Source organism: Parasteatoda tepidariorum, chromosome 6 (assembly GCF_982258835.1).
Source record: "Parasteatoda tepidariorum strain Cologne lab strain chromosome 6, Ptep-v5.0, whole genome shotgun sequence".
NCBI classification, from domain to species: Eukaryota; Metazoa; Arthropoda; class Arachnida; order Araneae; family Theridiidae; genus Parasteatoda; species Parasteatoda tepidariorum.
The window spans coordinates 68588520-68612547 of record NC_141760.1 but is presented as its reverse complement, the minus strand read 5'-3'; the positions used below and the strand labels follow the sequence as shown (position 1 = coordinate 68612547).

Genomic DNA, 24028 nt, shown 5'->3' with positions numbered 1-24028 from the left:
ATACTGATGGTTTTGTACTCATGGGAAGTGTAGTAGACTATGATAAAATGAGAGGAAAGTGATCATCAATGCTGTGAAGACTATCACTAACAGAAAAGTTTATGAATGGCATGAGAACTGGTGAACATAAAGCTAAATCAATGGAATGAGAGGTTCGTGTTGGCATATGAAAATAGGTTTCTTCTCCTTACTTTAGCAAACAGATATTATGGTCCTGTATAAGTCGTTCTATTTTACGCCCCCGATCATTGGAAGTGGAACTACCCCATAATTCACTATGACCATTAAAATCTCCCAGTAAAATAAAAGGTGAAGGTAACTGGACAATCAATGAATTTAATTCTGTCTGAGAGACAGATGTATTAGGAGGTAGATAAACCGAACAGACTGTGAGAAGTATATTAATGTGAATTTGGACAAGAGTAACATGTAATGAAGTTTGCAATGAAAGGTGAGTCGGTGGTAAAGTGTTTGAAGTTAAAATTGCAACACCGCCATGAGGATGATTTCCGTCATCAAAGTCATGTTGGGAGCATGAGTAATTTCGTAATTTAAAAGCAGCAGATGAATTTAAATGGGTTTCCTGCAATGCAACACATGCAGGTTGATATTTCGAAATAATATCTTTTAAGTTAGATAGTTTATTTCGTAAACCACGACAGTTCCCCGAAATAAAACAGATGGACATTATGAAGTAGATGGAGAAGATTGCATAGGAACGCCATCAGTAGTTGGACAGTTCAGTATGAATTCTTCATCTTCATCGGAGGGATGCAACGTCAACTCATAGCCAATATACATAGTCTTCAAAACAGAAGAGTCGGATTTATTGACAAATTGGTTGTAATTTGGATCTCTTTTCTTTCTAAAGAAAGACCAGGTTTTTGTGCAGGTGGTAGAGTTGCAGTTGAGCGCTGCTTTGGTAAAGGCCGAGCCTTTTCAGATTGATCAGTTTTAGGTGCTTTGGTGGGAGGAGGTGAAGTAGTTCTGTTAGATGTAGATGGTGCATTGAAGTTAAAATTAGGTTTTAGACTAGTAGTCTGAATTTGATGATGACCTACAGAAGAGAAAAGTGGGAAATCGGTTTGAGTACTGGTAGAATTACAAGACGTTTTAGTAGCCGCAGAATAGGACACACCGGGATCAGGAGTACGGGCGGGGACTATTCGGCGGGCTTCACTGAAAGTCAAATTTTGCAACACGTTAACACTTTGTATTTCTTTTTCTTGGAACCATTTCGGACAATTCCAGGAGTACGCAGCATGAGCTCCCTTACAGTTAATGCAAAGGGCAGGCAACTCACAGGAAGTGTCACTATGGTCAAAACCAGAGCAATTAGCACAAATCGGCTTGCTTCGACAAGATGCTTTTGAGTGACCAAACCTTTGGCATTGAAAACACGTCAATGGGTTTGGCCCATAAGGTCGAACAGGGCAGTTACGCCAGGCAAGCTTAACAGATGTTGGTAATTTTCAAGTGTCAAATGTAAGGATCACATGTTTCGTAGGAATGAGTTTACCATCCCTCCGAATCTTGATCCTTCTGGCAGCAGTAACGTGTTGATCTTTCAATTCTTCCACTATCGCTTCCTCTCTATCAACAATGATTTCAGATTCAGATATAACACCACGGGAGGTGTTTAGTGATTTATGGGGGGTTACAGTTATAGAGAATGAACACATAGTCGTACGCGAGGACAAGATGGTAGCCTGTTGTTTTGATGTAACTTGAACCAATAGATCACCTGAGCGTAACTTTTTAATAGAACCTACTTCTCCAAAAACCGAAATGAGAGCTTTGTGGATCAAAAAGGGTGACGAAGTATTTGGAATAGTGGGATTAGTCAAACTTATCAGGAAGTACTGAGCTTAGTCACATGGTACGAGAAATGTTCCGCTTTTTTTGTTTTGGTGGGAGGAACTGAACAACTTTCCATTTTCAGCCATAGAAAATTTTACCCATTTCTGCTACCAGCGGCACCACCCACCACGGAGTCCTACTAAGGGGATGTCAGTAACCATGATTCGTCACTTAACACCGATGCTAACCAATAGCTATGCGTCCGCGAGTCACTTCGGGGCAAGCCGGTTGAAGCAAGAGTATTTTACTCTTCTCACTAGACTCTGCTCTTCTATCTTCCTTTTGCTATGGGAGTAAGTCACAAGAAAATGGAAACAAGACGTTAATTTTAATTTATAGAGCAAATAAAGAAATATTTCAAATGTGCAAGTTTAATATATTACTTAGTAAAATGAAAATATAATTGGGCAATATGCTCGCTTGTTTTCACACTTTAAACATGGCACATTGATATTCTAGTTGAAGAAACACATTTTGCATATATTTATTTATGTTAATATATTTACGACCATCTTTGTTACTTCTGATTCTTTGATCCTTCCAAGTGGTTCCGCTTAAATATATTTAATAAGCTTTCTAAGTTTTTATAACACTGATAACTGAGTTTCATTAGTTACAAATATTGATTACGGTTCACTAAAATGGATGCTGAAATAGGCTATAATGACACAAAAATAATATAAGTTGGTTTTATGTAAGTACCAAAGTAATTTTTCAGTAATTTAATTTCCAGTGCTATAAATGTATTTCACTCCGCCAAATAAAAGTAATTATTGTCTTGCATGTAAATAATAATCGGTCTTTTAACTCTTGCAGTGCAGGGAAATTTGATTGAAAGTTATAGTCAGACATCATTTTAGTCACTGCGTCATTATGTGGTACATTTTTAATGAGTAAAGAAATTTATTTTAGCTATATATTGTTTAATGAAAAGCTGTTACTAAGAAAAAGATAAACGTTTATTATCAGTTTTTACATTTCTGAAGAGTTGTTTCTTCACGGTGTAAAAAGAAGCAAATTAACAAAAAATCTAAAGTATTGCTACGAAATGCGGGTGGAAATGTCAGATCAAAGCCATTAATTGCTAAAATAAATTGGAAAAGAAGGATTACGAGCCTTCAAGTACGTGGCAAAAATCAGTAGCCTAAATAAATAATAGACTTGCTGCACTAGATGAATGATTTTTAAGCAGTTACAACTCAGAGAGTGAAAGTGACTGTGAATTTGTGTTCTTAAATACTTAAATGCATTAAATGTTTGAAGAAACTAATTTTGTTCTTTTAGTATGAAATAAAACTCAATTTTACTATAATAATAACTGAACTTTAATCCGTCATATATCTTTCATTCTGTTTCTTTTATAATACTTTTTGGTAATTTCTTGATCTCATACTAATAGAATTTTTAGTCATTTTCATCGAAAAACTGAGCCGAATCGAGGCTTAATAAGATACATCATTTATTTACCAATCTCCAATAATTGTATGTGTTTCAATAATCGTATGTGATCACGTAATGACGTGTGATGCTTTCAATCTCTCAAATAGCCCTAAATTTGAACCAAAAGTTTATTATTTATTCTGAAATTTGAAAAATTATTTTGAATGGCAAAATGCCTAGTAATTACAGTAACTTCAAACGATTGAGTTTTTTTTTTTTTTTTTTTTCCTCATTAGGTTGGATTTCGGATTTCTTGCTGATAAGATTTGGAAGTTCTATGATTTACTATGAAGTTACTAGGTATATTTCAAAGGACCATCGAACGGAATATAAGACATTTCACTGATTAATATTCATTTTTGTGTAGAAAAAATTGAGTTCTATTTCTCATTTAAATCCAAAATTATTTTCTAGGCAACGTAATAGATAAAGGACTAGTAGGTAAATTGAAGCACTTAAAACAGTTCAATGATGAAATGGTTTACGATAAAACTGCAATTAATAATGGAACGGTTAACAATGGAACAGGTTAATAATGGAACAGGTTCACGCATTATGGGATCCACCAGACAAATAATGCAAGAAAATTAATTTGTTATGAAAATAATTAGAGAAATAGTATGGGATACACAATAATACGTATAATAATGGCTAAAGTTAAAAGAGGAATATTAAAGTTTCATTTCTTCCCATGTTTCAAATCAAATTCGTATATAAAATTGTATATTTATTTGCTGATATTACTTTGGCATAAATATTAAAACAATTATTCAAAATAATTAATTGTTTTAGATAATATAGGCACATATAATCGTAACTGGTTTTTGTCTGACTTTGCAACAGTAGTTCTACTAATGTACTTTTTTTAATGGCTTGCCAAAAAATAAATAACACATGAATACATTATTCTAAATTAATTTATTGAACAAAATTTGAAACTACGAATATAAATTGTGTGATAGATTAACGATAATAATAGAAGGAATTACTAAAGTTCGTTTCTTCTTTATATTTAAAGCTTATTAAATTCTTAAATTTTACTACATTAACTACAAACATTTTAAAACATTTACTACAAACCTAGTACTATGTCTGGTTTCTTGAAAAACTGAAACAAAATAAAAACAAGTTTTAGTGAAAACGAAGTGCTGCATTGATTAAAAACTAAACTAATAAGTTATACTTTTATGACTGTAATAAAAAAATCTTTTTATTTTAATGATGTCAAATTTGGTGGAAAAAAGAGTAAAGTTTGATACAAGCTTTTCTGGAGACGTAGAAAAAATACCTCAAATTTCTAAACAATAAACTCATTTGTCTCGAGTCCATCTTTATTGGCAGCAAAAACCCAATATTTTAGATTTACGAGAATTAAAATAGAAACAAAAATTAAATGAAGTGTTACATGTGTTACAGTTTGAATTTGTTGAAGTGCAATAGTACACAAATAGTTCATAGTTGTAATAAAATTCTAAATTAAAAACGTGTTTATCTCGATTATAATTTCTTATTCTTAGCAGAAATATCTCATAAATGAATAAATAAGATCCATAATAAGTATATATCTGTAATACTTATTTAAAAAGAAATATTTTATTTTAGATTTAAAAAACAATAATAATAAAACTTTTATTAAAGATATTTTTTTACTTACAGATTTGTTTAGTTTGGTATTCTTTTATAAAATTATTTCTGGTTATTCGAAAATGACCAATATTGTGACCTGTTTCAATGATATTAGAAACAGTTTTAAATTTTTAAATAGGCGGTTTTTTTCTCATTTTGCATATGGTGTCAGCACACGCTCTAAGAAATGTATATTGTTAGTAATACATATTCAAGGACTTAAAATTTTAAAAGTTTGTTTATTTGGATTTCACATTATTCATTCGCATTATCGAAACAAATGCTTAAAATATTCAAAAACAGAAGAGTTTTCAAACTAAGAAAATAAATTAAATTAAACCAATATTTCTACTTAAAGTCCCTTCATAACTATGCAGGAAAAAAAGCAGAAAAATCAAAATTATTGCAGTAGAATTCATGTTTTGGTTTGTATTTTATAATAACCTAAAAGTTTAAAAACATGTTATTTCATACCCAATAATTATAATCACTTATAATGTCAAATGTCATATACCATAAATAATAAATTGGAGAACAAAAATATTTATATATTTCTACTTTGCGAGTAAGTAAGAATTGATTAGAAAAGGAGATTTTATTTCAGAGTATAAAATAAATAGTTTGATAGTAGGTGATTTTGTTTACAGACTTATCAATAACATACGCTTGTGTATGTTACTGAAAAATACATTTTCGGTTCAAGAACAGTATTTTTAGTTCGATTTGCAAAGAGGCCTTCGTTTTCGCTAACTTATTTTTTGAGAAGTTAAAATAAAATTGTTTTTCTTGCGATGCAGAATATCTGAAGAAAAATTTTTTTCTCTTGGTCTAATGCTGAGGTCGAAAATTCTAACTTAATCTTACTAATTGAAAATCTAACTTATCCCACACTTAATCCAAATACAAGCCTCTCTCAGATCGCAGAAACATAAATTGTGATTCGCGAGTCACAGTTTGATGACCATTCACCTAGTACCTAGAGCAATTTTTTTTTAAAAAAAGTACTTCAGTACTATTTTAGATAAATAGATCACCGTTTAAATTGATTTAATTCTGACGTTTCATGGTGTACGACGCCATTTTGAATACTTACATCTGATTTTAGGACAGCAAAATCAGTATTTCGCATTTGCTTAACAAAAACTTTTAGTGAAAACAAACAAGTTTTTATGAAGATTTCAATTAAATATAAAATCTAACTATGAAATAGAAGAGAAAGGTTACTCTTTTTCGAAAATAATCTTAAATTCGGAATATATTATTCTTTTCTAAAATAAATCTGAAAATTACGTAATACAATTAATTAATCTCAATATAATAAATTAAATTCCATTGAACAAAATCCTTTCAAGAGTTACTTCATATTTAAGTTGTAAATTTTTGATGAGCGAAACTGTAAAACTAAAGTATTCCAAAAATTAGATATGCATAAATTTTCAATATATTAAAGCACAATATTTTATCTGTTTACGTCAGTGAAGCTAAATTAAGAAAATTCTTCTGAAGGGAATATAAAGTTTTAACTACAAAACAACACCAAATCCAATAAAATAAAATATCTTCTATATTATATAAAACGCTAATACGTATGTATCAATGAAGCCGATGATATTTCTTTTATTGCGTCGGCAACAGTTTTCAATTTTAATTGATGGGCTTCGGCGCGCAAGATCACGTAGTGAGCATCATATGGCTAATCTATATTATATAAAACGCTAATACGTTTTAATTGATAGGCTTCGGAGCGCAAGAGCACGTAGTGAGCATCATATGTCTAATCGGGTGAATTCTCACCGAATTGTCAAAAAAATTCTCACAAAACTATCTTCATCAAAGCCGATGCTTTACATCCGGCGTTCAGTACTATTCCATATTGTTTTGCAACACATGGTTTTAGCCCTTTGGTGGGAAAGACTTTAAAACAAAACTTACAACAGTTACTTTTACTGAAATTTAGAATAGTATGATTAAGAAAAATATGTGAACTGTTTCCAATTTCAAATTCATATTGAAATGCACAGGTTTAGAATTTTCTACAGTGAAATGTTTTCGGAACTTCAGTGTTCAAAAAAGTATACAAAAACTAGACGTTAGGAACGTATCCAATGAGCGAGCAAAGCGAGCATCGGATTGCGGAACAATCCGAAATGAACTGCGAAAACAGTTTCGGGGGTTGGCGAGCGCCAGCGAGCAAGGCGCGAAGCCTCCTAGTAATAAATATTTGTGACGAGCATAACTAATGTTTTTATACCTAGTTTTGAGATGATTTATTGCCTTCCTAATAAACTGCTTAGGTCTCCTAAACAATTAACAATGGCTACATGAAACACGTGCCTAGAAACGTCAAAAAAGTGATGTTTACAAAGCAATAAATTTAAATCAAAACCCGTCTGACTTTCAAAAGGAGTAAGGTTGACTGTACTACTTAATACATATGTTTTCTTTACGCATTAATGTGATTGATGTTTTTTTAAATTTTATATTAGTTTTAATTCCTTATATTAAAAATAAGTGGTTCTATTGTAATTTATAATAAATGATCTTAGATGAAACCAATTCAAATAAATCGCATAGACTTAATTTATTATTACGAAGTGAGAAATTTTTTTTCCTGTTCTAAATTGCGTAATATGGAACGTAAAATATTGTACAATATGTTTTTATGTATTATGAACCAAGTTGATTGTAATAAAACTTTAAAAAGTGAAGAGTTAATTGATTACTTTGTGAATTTGTGGAAATTAGCTTTAAAGTTTATGCTTTGCTTTTTTGTTACTCCACTGAATCTCTTTGTGCTTGTTAAAGGTAAAAAAAAAAATTCTTTGGTAAAACTATAAAAAATCCTGAAAATATTTATTATTTATGTAACACTTATGTAACTTTAAATGTAATCATCGTTTTAATGGAAAATAAGTTAAGAGTAAATTGATGACTACAAGTAGAGAAATAAAAGCCAAAGAGTCTAAATATTCTGATAGTTATCCATTTCGTACGCAAAAGTGATGAAAGGATACGGGCTTAGCACTACGCCAGTAGGTAGCATTTGGTTTATTTTTAAAAATAATTAAACTTTCATGTACTAGGTTATATTTTAAGATAACACTTTTAGATGCATTTTTCAATAGTGTCAACCATTAATACGAGTTCCCAAACACAAAAAAAAAAAAAAAAAATAATTCTACGTCATGATAAAAACATATTCTAAATAAATGTTTTACCTAAATGCACTATATTTACAGCTATATTTATTGTCTTAGAAAACTCAAACACACAAAATAAATACAATTTTTTTTCAAAAAATATTTTATGTCAGAAATATTAATATATTTATATATATATATATATATATATATATATATATATATATATATATATATATATATATATATATATATATATATATATATATATATATATATATATATATATATATCTGTAGCGTACGAGACATAAAAGCTAAGATTTAGCAATAATATAGCATACCAATTTAAATAATTTTCCAAAAAAATTTAAAATTAATTGAAGCTTCACACTCAAAGCAACATGATGCCTCATTAAAAATTAATTGTTCGAGGTATGCATGCCGAACGGCATGCCCAAAGGGCATTCTGTTCAGTAAATCTTGTGTATTTTTCTATTATATTTAAATCGCGTGCTCAAGATTAAATTTCAGATTTAATCTCGCGTGGTCCATTCTTAGCTTATCGACCAAATTAAACTGTTTCATCTGGCTAAGAGAATTTGAAACATAATTTCGGATAAATAAATCAAGATAGGAGAGAAAAGCTGAATCAGTTAATATTTTATGCAGCTGGTGATGAAGTCAAAATGAGGTTATCTGATATACTTTGTGCTATTAATGCATAAATTAAAATAACTTGCAGAAATAAAGTTATCGAAAGATACTAGCTACATAGTATCAGTTCTAAAAACAAGAACTTCCCTCACTGTCAACACCAAATGATAGTATACAAGTAGCGAAACCAATATGTGCAATTTGGTTTAATCAGTAGGAGCACAATATTAAACAAGACAATTAAATAAGTGAGATCAAAAAAGGTGAAGCAGGATAAGCTCGAACCACAGGTTTTAAAATGTGGACATTTTATCGGAACAGAATTTCCAGCATTGAGACAGTATAGAATAGTAAAAATACCATTAACAAAGTTATAAGAATCTTTCGAAATATAAATTGATTTTCAAAAATTAAGGTGGGAGAATGAAGAGCAGTGTTGAATGATTTGAGCAGAAAAATATTCAAACTTAATGCTATGTTTTCTCTAGTGAAGAAATCGACTCTAATATCTTTGTTTTTCGGAGAATTCCGTATGTACATATTGTAACTTTCTATTTTTTTTAGTACCGTCGATGAACTGCCGACCTAAATTTTGAGTTAACGACTACTAATCCGTACCCTTGTAATTCTGAACCAGAAGGCAAGAAAACTCTTGGATCAAATATTGGGAGAAATTTCACTTCCTGGAGGACATTTTGGATGGAATCTGACTCGCATTTGCGTTACACAGAGAATAAAACCGCGGAAACTTCCCACAATTTGTCTGATGGCAAGGAGACTCTAACCCATGACCCGTTTGCTGCTAAGAAAAAGAGCATTTGAGTTGTTTTTTTCTAAAATTAGATTTAACCTTCCGTTAGTCGCGCACTTGCTTCCGACATGGTTAATCGCGTTGCACCTATGAGGTGTTTCTGATTTTTTGAAAGCCAAATGAAATTTAGTCTAGTTTAAATAGTTAATTGTCACCAATTTAAGACTCTTTAGAGAGATACATATCAAAAAACTTATTTAGCGAAGTACCGAAGATAATTTTATCTTGCTCCCGCGTCGGATCTCTTCCTCCATCACAAGATGTTCAACCAATTAACGCAAGAAGGTTCTGCGGTTTTTTACTCCGTAACCATTTTCTGTGTATATAACTTGACCATTTATACCTGCTACGTTGAGTAGGACAGAAAATGAGATAAAATATATATATTTAATTCATAAAAATATTATATCCATAATACTTGCGTCAATGGTCGCGCTGCACCAGAGGGGTGATTTGAGCGGTTCCAACTCTCCATCGACATGTTCTAAGGTCGGTTTTACACGGACATTTGAGTAATCCAAAGTTAGGAAGATAACATTAGGCTCGACCCCCGGAAACATCTATTGACGGCAAAGGAGGTGGAAGTGCAGTAGGGATGCACCTGTGAGGTGCGCACGACTAACGGAAGGTTAAACTAGTTTTTTTAAAACAAAATTTGCATAAAATTTGTTGAAAAATTTCTTATATAGATGGGGATTATTATGTGAAAAAAATTGTAGAGTTGTTGTAAAATACAAACTAAATGAAATTTTACAAAAAAAAAAATTATGGATTTTTTTATTCAAATTCAAAATATTTATGCACTATTATAATTTTATATAACTTATGAACAAAGCGAGTTCATAAAAGTCGAAAAAGTGACGAAATTTGTTTCTTAAGTAGTCGTATATTGTTGTAAAAAAAGAAACTTGTTTTTATAGAATTTTGAATTCTGTGTTAAAAGCATTTCACTGGTGATTTAGACTCCAATGTTTTGTAGTTAATTAATTCCTTTTAGGGAATCATCTTTTCTTTTCTTTTTTTCTTTTGCTTTTAAGTATTCATAAAAAATCCCTTTTTAATGCACAAAATTTATTCTATATTAATTTAAATATGAAAGGAGTAACTCCCATTTAAAACAAAATTAAAAAGAACGATTTTATTACAAAAACAACAAGAATGATTTTTAATTAAAACAGATATCCTCAGGAAATGTCAAAGTATTTTTTTTTTCAATTTAAAGGAACAAAAGTATTTTTATATATATTGATTGATTTTCCTGGAACTTCTTTTGTACTTCTTCATAAATCAATTAACTAATTTTTTATTTGTTCTTATCATTTTATAAAAGATAAAAGAAAAATAGAAGATATTTCATTTTTCTAACCACCAGTAGTCTGGTTGATTTTTTTTCATTTAACAGGAATCTCTTTTATCTATTTTTCCTTGCTTCTAGTCAGTTATTTACTTCATAATTCGAAAAAGTAACTAAGAAATAAAATATCACATTTTATTAAACAATAGAGGGTAGTACGAAATTGATGCTAGTAAAAGATGCTTTTCCTGCTATTTTTATTTATTAAAACCATTATGTTATTAAAAATGTTTATTATTTAAGCACAAACATACTTTTTTTTAAATTGTTTCTTTTCTGTTCAACCAAGTTTGGTTTATCGTTAGCTGTTTTCTATTTTACAATAACTCAGAAAAATATTTTCATTTTGGCACAAAAGCTATATTTTTTTCAAGAAGAAAATTGAACCCGGGAAAAAGTACTTGGAAACATTTTGCCTTTGCAGTGGAATATTTTGATGGAACTATCCCGCATTTAATTTACATGGAGAACTTCCACGGTTAGCCTGACGCCAAGGGGACTCAACCCGTGATCCATCTAATACTGAGGATATTTTACGTCAGAACTGTAGTCGGCGGAGGCGGCCTCCGCCGACTACAGTTTATCGTTAGCTGTTTTCTATTTTACAATAACTCAGAAAAATATTTTCATTTTGGCACAAAAGCTATATTTTTTTCAAGAAGAAAATTGAACCCGGGAAAAAGTACTTAGCGTAATTCAAATCGACCAGCAATCACAAGGATTCGAAACGGTGACCACTCTAACCCCTGAGCTTGCACGGCTAAAAGACTACAGTTTGGCTTTACCGGACCTAAACTGAGATAAAAATAAATAAAAATTTAGACATTTTGGTTTCAAAGTAATGGAACAAACAGGTTAGAAGAACAGTTTAACAAGATTAAAATTATAACTAATGCTGCTTGTATATATACTTAAAGAGATTAATAAATTATTTTACTTGATTGATGCTGATATAAGAACCTAACAGAGCGATGTAAATGACGAAATAATTACGTATCATGATAAATGCTTAATGGAAAAAAATAAAAATGAATCATTAATGATTATTATCATTCATTATAATCATATCATTATCAGTTCTAATAATCATACCATTATCAGTTCTAATAATCATACCATTATGATTAATTGATAATGATATTGAAAAAAAGGTATAATATTGGATAAATAAAAAAAACTGAAGGATATCATTTAGGCTTAACATTCATATTACAACGTTTCACTATTTTCTATATTTAATATTTTCTAGCCAAAAGAAATAATTGTATTGCAAAATTACAGTTCCAGTTAATTAGTTTGAAGCGAGTTGTGATTTCATTCAGCCTATATGAATCTTCATCCAATGATGAATATTTCTGAGAAATATAATATGATATTTTAAAAAAGACATGCATGAAATCTATTGTAGAAAAACTAATTAAGAATTGAGTAATAACCAGAATTGAAATTGAAATCGAATGACAACATGAAAGTATTACCTCAATATTTTAAAGTCCACTATATTCTAAAAACTGTTTTTTACTTTAGTTTTCCATTTAATACTTAAACTTAAGTTTTTCTCATGTCACTGAAATTTTTATAATCCATGATTTTGCTAGTATGTCTAACGTTAGAAGGTTTTGGCAAATCGAGTTAAAAGTAATAATATTAAAGTTCGATTTTATCAGAGCATTAGGAATGTAGAATTAATTACACAAAATCTGAATTTGTCTAAACTTTGCTTAGATGAAATGATATTAATCACTCTAGGTAAGGTGACCAAATAAATTTTAACGAGATACCTAACGCATCATAAATAACCGCAGGTTAAATGCTATTATATGTATATTTAATTTTAAATTTTGTTAGTTGAACTTTTAACTTAGGTAAATTTAATAGCATGAAGTCTCAAGCCGGAGTAAACAAAGCAAAAACAAATAAATGTTGTGTATTCGTCGTTATGAATGAGTGGTATGGTCAATTCAGGGTACTTATAAATTTCAGAATAGGTAAAAAACTAATTCCACGCTAACTTTTTTACTCACCTATCTTTGTATGAAAGCTTCTCATTTCCACGACACTCATATAAGACCAATATCAGTAGTATTTCATACAATATTTAATTTAGCATCACTGGCGTCAATAATAATTTGACATTTCTTTACGGCCTTCAAAAAAAGTATCAGTATCAATTCGGCAAAAGTGACTATAAAAATATTAATGTTGTTACTATTAATTTCGAGAATTACACTTGATTAATATTTTAATAATTAAATATTTAAGTAAAAGAATACTTTTGTAATAAAAAGCTAAATTACGGGGGTAAATGTACTTGTTAGTAAGTGACAACCGTGAAGAAGTGCTATAATTTTACTAATGCTGACGATATTTAGTTAATTTTTATAATAGATACATATTTAAATATTTTTTTCTTTCTGAAAGGCTTAAATAATGGAAAACAGGCTTGGAAAACAGACACTTATTCGGCTAGGAGAAATTTAAAGAATTTCTATATTAAGTTCTCAAATCAATTTCGGTAATAATTACTACTGATATTACGTTAATTGATGCTTTCAGTAGGAACTAAAGATACTAGTATTTATACCAAGATATCTATTATATAGGCACTGTGAAAATAGGTATTTACGGTCTATCAAAAAGAATAAGTACAGGAAAAAATTGTTGATTATTTTTTTATTGTCAGGAATTTACCTCCAGCAATAGAATTACGTCAAATGGTATAGATTATAATTAATCGGTATTTTAATGAGAATAACTTTTTTTTCTAGAATCATGTTTTGTTAAAACCATCGGGAAGAGCTTATAGTAATGAATAAAATAATTGTAACTTAATTAATTGTGTTGGTTTGCTTCTATAGCTCTGTAATGTTGAGCAGAACCAATTTGTTGATTTTTTACTATATTTCAATTCGCATAAAGAATAGGTTTTTAACTAGTATATCATAATTTTCATCGAATCATAAAATAGTCAACAATACGTTAAAATAATCAAAAACCGATTTTTTTTCTCCACTTTCCTTCAAAATATCGGAAAATCAAAATGAGTTACAAGCAATCGCAGTTTGTTATAAGATTTTTCGCCAATTTAAAAATCGGATTCTTTTATTCCTAAAATGAAACAAGTTCTTATATGAAAGTCCATTAAAAAATTTTTTTTTCGAGATAAAAACAAAATTTTGAAATTCGATGCTTATAACTATTTCTCTTCGATAGAAAAATGATTTTTATTTTTCTTTCTCTAAAATACAGAGAACTTTTTTTATATTGATTGATATTTGCTCAGTCTTCAAAACTAATGGCGTAACTTGATTTATCAATACTAATAAAGTCAACCTTATGTTTTTTTTCCTCAACTAAACCAATTGATTTATAGCTGATTTAAGGATAGTATTTTTTGTTTCTATATTTATCTATTGCCTATGGATATATTTTGTTATTTTTATTTCACACTATATTTCAATTTTCATGCGAAATGCAAACAATTTATCTCTAGGTATTTACACTAAACAGATATTTATCGTCAATGAGTTTTCAAATCTGGACAAAGCTCGAGATGCATGTTTATTAAAATGGATACGGCTCAAATACAATGCTTTGAAAATAAACATAGCTCAAAATGTGTACTACTGAACCTAGACGCAGCTTAGATTGTATGTTTAAGAAAATGAACTTTGCTATTTATAAAAACATAGCACTTGATTTCATTTTAAAAACTTGTTTTCTGTGTATAATTCTTTTTTTTTTAAAGTGCATTATTACTGAATGTTACTATAGTGAAATTAGAGAAATCTAATTAAGTTTTTAATGATATAGTTTTCATCGTTATAAATCACTTAGTATATTTATTAAGCAAGACTTTTTTTGAAAAGCTTTTAAAAACCTACTGTCGTTTTTACTAAGTTGTGGCAGAAACTATAAATTTACAGCAGGTGTTAATTAGAAGGAATTTAGAGTTATATTTCAGAGTTATGACTAAAAAGATATCGCTTGAAAAACTGCATATGCACTCTACCTAGCCAAACAGACCACGAAGCCCTTGATTGTAATTTAAAATCCAGCTACCTTTAATGACTCTATCTCTATTTTGGAAAATTTCTTCTTTTCTTTTATAGATTTTATAATACAAACTTTTATTTCTGTTAAAAGTTATTAACTGATCTGAAAAATATCCAGAATCAAGTCTGTATTTTTATTTAAAAAATATCAACCTGCGGAGTGGGTCGTTGAAGACCATTGGATTAGAAAAACCAGGACTTGACTTGTAAATGATTAGGCTAAGAATAATAAAAGTGAGATCAAAATTCCTCTCTTAGTTGTTAAATTCCGGTTAAAAACTTGAAGGATGCATTTTTTTGCTGCGTCATTTTTTACTAACACGGATTTCAAGCTGAGCCCTGAATTGAAAATTCACCACAGATATGCTAAACATTTGTGATAGAATATGTTTTGTTTGTCATGCAGTGCTGTCTTCAGAAATTAAGAAGAAAAATTCTGAGCAATAGATGATGACAGAAATGTGTCGAAACCATCTGTTGATTTGTAAACAAATCAATTTAGACATTGATTGATTTGTGCAGCTTGTTTAAGATATTGTTTACTGTTTTTGAGAAACGCATCAGGTGCAATGAAAACATTTTTTCCTAATAAATGAAGTATAAATAACGGATGATTCGATTCCATTGACTTATTCTCGTAATACATTAAATCAAGTGGTAAGTCTTACTTTAACCTACTAGAATTAATATCTATTAACTCCTCTAGAATATTTTCAGTGTTTTCATAATTACTTGCATCTAACATATGAACTGATTCTGAATTGATTGGTAAGAGAAATTTAGAAAAATAATCTTGGTAATTTTATTGATATCATACCAAACAATTTCCAAAAGTAATTTAATGATATTTGTTTCTGATATTCAACCTTCTTTACAATGTAAAGCTGCGTATGGCTATTTTACACCAGGACAATCAAAACTTCCAATTTCCAATTTTATCCTGTTTTTCATCAATTATAGTTACATTTCATACTAAGATACTTCAGCTATTTATAGTTATTTTATTTTTTCGACAAACATATTCTTGTCTCCGTCGCAAAACGTCACATGCAAGACAAAACCGTTGAATTTTCCAAAGATAATTTGATCAAATATTTTCAAACATTTAACCATACAGTATTTTCTTTTAAATCCGTTTAATTGTATTTATTTCCTGCTAAGACAGCGAAATCATACTAGGAGTAAAAAAGTATGCCTATTGCAGCCTTTTAATTATGAACAACAAAAAATTTTAACTATCCGGTAATATGAAAAACTTTAAAGGGAGTTCAAGCACATCATTATACGTTGTTGTAACCTTAATACTTTGCCGAGGTATTTTTATTATTATATGTAGCATTAAACATTTTGATTTGTTTACAAAACAGCAAGCTTTAACTTATTATCTTATTAAAGTTACAGCACTGATATAAAATCTATTATTAATCTTGCAGTGATATTATGATTTAATGTACAGTGGATAAAATGACCAACCAGAATAGCTTTTGATCTTATTATCGGATCTTAAAGTTCAAGATCTCATTTTTAATGGGATCCTGTGGCTGACCTCAAATATGCCAATTCATTAGCGCAGACATTACGAAGTCAGGCACAAAAGTGTATATTTTTTCTGAATAAACGTACCTTTTTTTAAACGGATTTGAATTTATGACCCCAAAAATGTAGGGTGTAACCGCAATGCAGTAGTCCAAAATGTTTGTTCAAGAGAGAAAAAAGTCGCATTTTAAAAATGGGAATTTTCAGGAACTATTTGACCGATTTCATTTAAATATTGTATTTTGCCATGTAAAATTATATTCTGTAAAATGATGTGAAAAAAATTGTAAACCTAGCAATTCAAAATTTTTCCAACTAATGTTAAATCAAATTATAATAAAAAAATATTTTAAAGTCATTTTTTGCATAGAATTATCTTTGGGAAATGAATTTCATAATTGTGTGTAAAAAGTTTTCATATTACTTCTAAATTTCTCGAGATATGGCGTAAAACAAAAAAAAAGCAAAATTATCTAGAAGGGATTTAAACTCCGGACCAAACTATAGGGACTATATTTTCCAAATTGCGGCTACCCCCAACAATTTTGTGGGGATGGTGTGCAGATATCCGAAACCGTTGAAAAAAAGTTATGTTTTTTCAGAAAAAGTACGTTTTGAGTCTGATTTCGTAACTTAAAATATCATATGCACTAATTAATCAGCATACTTGAGATCACCCTCGGCAACCATCAAGGATGAGTACGTGAAGATCCGATCATTACATCAAAAGTTACTCCGAGTTAAGGCTAAAGAAAAGCGAGAAGGGCTGGTTCATTCCTCTCTTAGAGCTGAAGCTACAATTTCTCTCCTCATGACGTCTCTCCACACACAAATCTCGTAGATCGCAAGCAAAGATGTTATGAAAACTCAGCATCATTCTCACTGTAAAAATGAGTTCGACTTTGTCTTGATATTAGCTTTCGAACTTTATACAATTAACACGTTATTTTCGTTCAAAAAAAATTTCTTTTCATAATATTAAAAAAAATACCATTTTAAACTGATAAAAATATTTTACTAGTTGTCGTAAATGACACTATAAATAGTTTATTTAAAAAGTTCAGTTTTAACTTTTATTAATTAAAAAAATTAAAGCATATATTGACACTTTTTTTAGCTACATATTGCTTGATAACAATAAGTTCGGTTAAATTTAGAGTCCTGATTTTAAAATATGCTGTCAATGGCAATTTGTTCATACTTATTAATTAAGAAACATCAGAAGTAAACCCTAATTTCTGAAACAAAATTATAATTTAGGTTCCAAATAATATTAGACATTTTGCAATTGCTTAAAAATATTTAAATTTAAGAGAGTATAATTAATAGACATTAAAATTTAAGGGAATATAATTAAAAAAATCATAAATATTTAGAATAACAACATTAAAAAATATGTTATTAAATTATGAGAATTTGAACTATTAATTATTCATAAATTTCATTATAATTTTCCTTGACTTCATCTATTTTTGGATTTTTTTGCCTGCCTTTTTTTTAAAAGTAATATGAAGGTTTCTATTTAGATAGCGAATTCTTATAAAAAAGTCTTAAATGGCAGAATAAACGTATTGCTTTTTTATATTAACTGGGTCATTTTGTTTGCAAAGTTGAATCGATTCGTTAAATAGCGGTTCATTTACTTCAGGGAACGCCTGGAAAATTATGTTTTTTCCTTTTGTGTTTCTATGAGAATTTTTGCAAGTTGCAATCGCGCAAACTGACATTTCGTTAATAATTTTAAATTTTTGCAATTCACTTCAAAAAACTGAAGAAAACCGTTATAGAAAACGAGGAATGTTTCGGAATTTGTCACAAAGGAATACTCTAATATTAGTTAGAGCTAGTTAGACCGAAGGCTCCAATAATATTTAAAGTAAGTTAAATCGAACGCTCCGTTCTTGGAGCAAAAGTGCAGGCTTTGCGCTGTTTTGACGTCACAGGAGGAAATCATAGCAAGGGCTTGACGAGTTTTTCTGCCAGGGCGTGAACCAGCACTTCTATTCTCTCTTTAGCCCTAAGAGTGGCCCGTTTATTCACTGCACCTACAGTACTCCTGAGAGTGTATTGAATGGCTAAAGCTAAAAAATACTTTGAATTGAAAAAAGAAATTCTACTAATTGATGTACTTTAAAACAGCTATGTTCATGATTCTTTTTTATTACTTTTCAGAATTCCACAACATTAGAGAAAATGAACTCCTTCTCAGTGATGATATTGATCATGTTTTTCCTTCAATGTTATGCCGAAAGAGAAAGTAAATACTTTTTTTTCTTAAATTATGGAGTAATAAGATTGAACCATTTAATTATATTAAGAACTGAATAGGATGGAATCTACAATTTTATAACGAAACATTCACATGCTTCTGCTCAAAATAATACACTGATACAGTTTTTTTACGATCCGATTTTTTTTCTTTGTTCAAACTCTTCATCACAATTGCAACTTACACTGTTTTTAAATATAATAATAATTTTTAAATAATTGCTTTTAAATACTTGTTCATTCATCATATTCCATTCTTCTTATAATCTTCTTTTCTTTAAATACAAAAGGATGTAAGGATTTTACAAGTTATTACAGATCCATGTTTTGAGCTCTTAATGCCAATCATTACTTACTTTAGGAAAAGTTTTTCATAACATTAACAAAAAATCTCGTTTCCAGCTCCAAATTAAAATTTGACAGTAATGATAAGCTATTAATTTAAGATGAAATTTAATTGACGACAAAAATCTATTCATTGAATTTCCAATATAAGTGACTTAAACTCACTCAGTTTTAACAAGCTCAGATTTATTGTCGCTAATAACAAATACATTATAATAACAGTATTATTAAAAACTAAATTTGCATTGTAACACTAGACGCTTGTCTTAAAGTATGCTAATAATTGATGATAGAGCGTAATTTTAATTTCCAATTTTTCAAAAAAGCATTGTATTGGTAGACCAGGTGACAAGGGAACTCCTAGATCGAGTATTGGGAGAAATTTTGAATTCGTGGAGGACATTTTAATGGAGCAAACCCGCATTTGCGTTACATGGAGAGGAAAAAAACGAGAACCTCCCATGGTTAGCCTGAAAGCAATGGGACTCTAACCCATGATCCCTGTACAACTGAGGATATATCATGTTATCACTGTGGTCGGTGCAAGCCCTATGCGGAATTCGTATCGACTGGGATTCAAGCCCGGTTCACCTCATTGGAAGCGAACTCTCTATCCCCTGAGCCTTCGCGACTCAATGTTTCAATTAGATCATCTCTCTAAAAATAATCATCCAGATTAATTTTGCTTTTATTTTGAATGCATTAAATGTATGAAGTCGGATTAGGAGCCCACTCTGATAAAACATAAAAGGCATTGCTTATTTTAAGTAAGCAGACAAATGGTAAACTAAATCTAGTTCAAAAATATGGTCAAATACGGAAGGATAACTGAATTATTAATGGTTTTTAAATCCAGTCTTTTACGAAGATAATAAAAATTGAAGACTTTTGACAACAGTTTTTGCATCCTTTCTTGATTTATAATTACATAATTATGGCCCGTATCATTATCCTTATTTGAGATAAGAAAATTGTAGTTCTAATCTTATTAATAATTAATTTATTGCACTGTATAAAAATATATTACATTTAAATATATTTGAAGTAATTAGTAATTTTTGACTTTATAGTGGTTCCCCAAGAACCTGTTGATGACTGCGGACCTCAAGGTGGTTGCAGGTTCACACACAGCTCAGGTTTGTTTGTTTTTTTAAATAATCCGTTTTAAATACTTGTTCATTCATTATATTCCATTCTTCTTATAATTTTCTTTTTTTAAATACAAAAGGAAGTAAGGATCTTACAAGGTATAATAGATCCATGTTTTGAGTGTCTAATGCCAAACATTACTTATTTTAAGGAAATATTTTCATAACATTGAAAAAAAAATCTCGTTCGTAGCTCCATATTACTATTTGACAGTATTGATACACTAATAATTTAAGATGAAATTTAATTGACGACAAAAATCTATTCATTGAATTTCAATATAAGTGATTTAACCTCAGTTTCAAGAATCTCAGATTTATTGTTGCTAATAACAAATGTATTATAAAGACAATATTAAAAATAATCAAGTTTGCCTTGTGACACTAGACGTTCGTCTTAAAGTATACTAATAACTGATAGTCCAGCGTAATTTTAATTTCCTATTAAGCAATTAATTTTGTATTGGTAGGCCAGGTATTTATTAGTAATGCAATACTTAGATATTTAGATTCGCGTTAATGGTACCAAATATTTATTAGTACTTTGAAAACTTTTAATAAAAATATAACCTTAAAACAAAAATTGCATTATATTAAAATATTTTGAGAAAATTGCATCCATGTCGATAACTAATTGATCGGGATTTTAGATTAAAAATGTCTCAAGGCTATAAGTTTTAGATTTAACGTTACAGAACGTTTTAAGTGTATTATAGATGCTTATGCTTTTTTTATAAAGGAACAATAAACTTATTCTTAAGATTTCTACATGAGTTAAAATTCTAAAAATATTCAGATTAATATATTATATTTAGCTATTTCATAACCAGCACTGGAAAGGTGACCCAATTTTTATTTCACTAATATTAATGTTTACCTTCATAAACTAGCAAACTTAAGCCAACCTAAAGGACAAACATTCGTGTAGAAATGCTTTTAGGAACTAATTACGCATGTCCGACACAGAGAGCACAAGCATGGTGACTGTGATATCAATGCAACAACATATGTTTAATTTTTATTATTTTATAACCGTCGATGAACAGCCGACCCCATTTAATAGGTTTACGACTACTAATGGTCAACTCCGTTGCCTTCTAATTTTGAAAACTTTCTAGAAGTCAAGGGAACTCCTAGATCGAGTATTGGGAGAAATTTCGCTGTCGTGAAGGACATTTTAATGGAGCTAACCCGCATTTGCGTTACATGGAGAGGAAGACCACGAGAACCTCCCACTGTTAGCCTGGCGCAAAGGGGACTCTAACCCATGATTCGTTGTTATCACTGTGGCTTCGCGGCTCAATGTTTCGAATGCATTAAATTTAATGACGTCAGAGTCGGAGCACACTCTGTTACATAAAACATAAAATACGTTGCATATTTTAAATAAACAGACAAATGATAAACTAAGTCTAGTTCAAAAATATGGGCAAATGTGGAAAGATAACTGAATCAATGGTTTTTAAATCCCATCTTTTGCAAAGATAATAAAAAATTAAGACTTTTATTTTTAAGTTCATATGTTTTACTTGCTATATTTTTGACAGTAGCTTTTAGCATCGATTCTTGATTTATAATGACATAATTACGGCCCGTCTCATGATCCTCATTTCAGATAAGAAAATTGTAGTTCTAATCTTATTAATAATTAATTTATTGCACTGTATTAAAATATATTACATTTAAATATATTTGAAGTAATTAGTAATTTTTGACTTTATAGTGGAACTCCTAGAACCTGTTGATGACTGCGGACCTCATGGTGGTTGCGGGTTCAAATACAACCCAGGTTTGTTTTTGTTTTTTTTTAAATAATCCGTTTTAAATACTTGTTCATTCATTATATTCCATTCTTCTTATAATTTTCTTTTTTTAAATTCAAAAGGATGTAAGGATCTTACAAGGTATAATAGATCCATGTTTTGAGTGTCTAATGCCAAACATTACTTATTTTAAGGAAATATTTTCATAACATTAAAAAGAAAATCTCGTTCGAAGCTTCATATTACTATTTGATAGTATTGATACACTAATAATTTAAGATGAAATTTAATTGACGACAAAAATCTATTCATTGAATTTCAATATAAGTGATTTAAACTCCCTCATTTTCAAGAAGCTCAGATTTATTGTTGCTAATAACAAATGTATTATAAAAACAAGATTAAAAATAATCAAGTTTGGCCTGTGACACTAGACGTTCGTTTTAAAGTATACTAATAACTGATAGTCCAGCGTAATTTTAATTTCCTATTAAGCAATTAATTTTGTATTGTTAGACCAGGTATTTATTAGTAATGTAATACTTAGATATTTAGATTCGCGTTAATGGTGCCAAATATTTATTAGTACTTTGAAAACTTTTAATAAAAATATAACTTTAAAACAAAAATTACATTATATTCAAATATTTTGAGAAAATTGCATCCATGTCGATAATTAATTGATCGGGATTTTAGATTAAAAATGTTTCAAGGCTATAAGCTTTAGTTTTAACTTTACAGAACGTTTAAAGTGTAGTATAAATGCTTATGCTTTTTCTTATAAAGGAACAATAAACTTATTCTTAAGCTTTCTACCTGAGTTAAAATTCTAAAAATATTCAGATAAATATATTATATTTAGCTATTTCATAACCAGCACTGGAAAGGTGACAAAATTTTAAATTCACTAATATTAATGTTCACCTTCGAGAACTAGCAAACTTAAGCCAACCTAAAGGACAAACATTCGTGTAGGAATGCTTTTAGGAACTAATTACGCATGTCCGACCCACAGAGCACAAGCACAGTGACAGTGATATCAATGCAACAACATATGTTTAATTATTTTTATTTTATAACCGTCGTTGAATAACCAACCCCATTTAATGGGTTTACGACTACTAATGGTCAACTCCGTTGCCTTCTAATTTTGAAAACTTTCTAGAAGTCAAGGTAACTCCTAGAGCGTGTATTGGGAGAAATTTCGCTGTCGTGTAGGACATTTTAATGGAGCTAACCCGCATTTGCGTTACATAGAGAGGAAGACCACGAGAACCTCCCACGGTTAGCCTGGCGCCGAGGGGACTCTTACCCATGATCCGTCTACCACTGAGGATATATCATGTTATCACTGTGGTCGGCGCGAGCCGAATGCAGAATTCGTATCGCGAGGATTCGCATCCGGTTCGCCTCATTGGAAGCGAACGCTCTGTAACCTGAGCCTTCGCGACTCAATGTTTCGTATGCATTAAATTTAATGACGTCAGAGTTGGAGCACACTCTGTTACATAAAACATAAAATACATTGCATATTTTAAGTAAACAGACAAATGGTAAACTAAGTCTAGTTCAAAAATATGGGCAAATGTGGAAAGATAACTGAATCAATTGTTTTTAAATCCCATCTTTTGCATAGATAATAAAAATTTAAGACTTTTATTTTTAAGTTCATAGGTTTTACTTGCTATATTTTTTACAGTGGCTTTTAGCATCGATTCTTGATTTATAATGACATAATTACGGCCTGTCTCATGATCCTCATTTCAGATAAGTAAGGTTGAACTCCGACCCACCCCAGGGGGGTATACGGAGATAAAAGTAAAATTATTACAATAAAATTTCTCTAAAAACTAAAGTTACAGTAAAATTTCGCCAAATGACAGTGGTGGTGATCAGTTAAAAGTGGATTAACAATAAAGTTTGACAATTAAAAACATGTGTTAAAGGCAATGAAACCCAATAGCGCCAAGATATAAAAAATCTCAATCAAAATCAAGGAAACAAGAGATAAAAAATCTCAAAACTA

The 24028-nt window shown here is 29.9% G+C and overlaps 1 protein-coding gene across 7 annotated transcripts in view; it reads left to right on the top strand.

Annotated features, from left to right (window-relative positions):
- Positions 1-24028, top strand: part of LOC107452869 (uncharacterized) — a 133777-nt gene that overhangs the window by 59716 nt on the left and 50033 nt on the right. For 5 of the 7 annotated variants that reach the window (XM_087165998.1, XM_087166000.1, XM_087166003.1 and 2 more), the window contains 2 exons: positions 20162-20227; positions 21963-22028. In XM_087165998.1, the coding sequence (XP_087022124.1) occupies positions 20162-20227; positions 21963-22028 (132 nt within the window). The remainder of the gene's footprint in view (positions 1-20161; positions 20228-21962; positions 22029-24028) is intronic. The other 2 variants (XM_087166002.1, XM_087166001.1) reach the window with 1 other exon arrangement.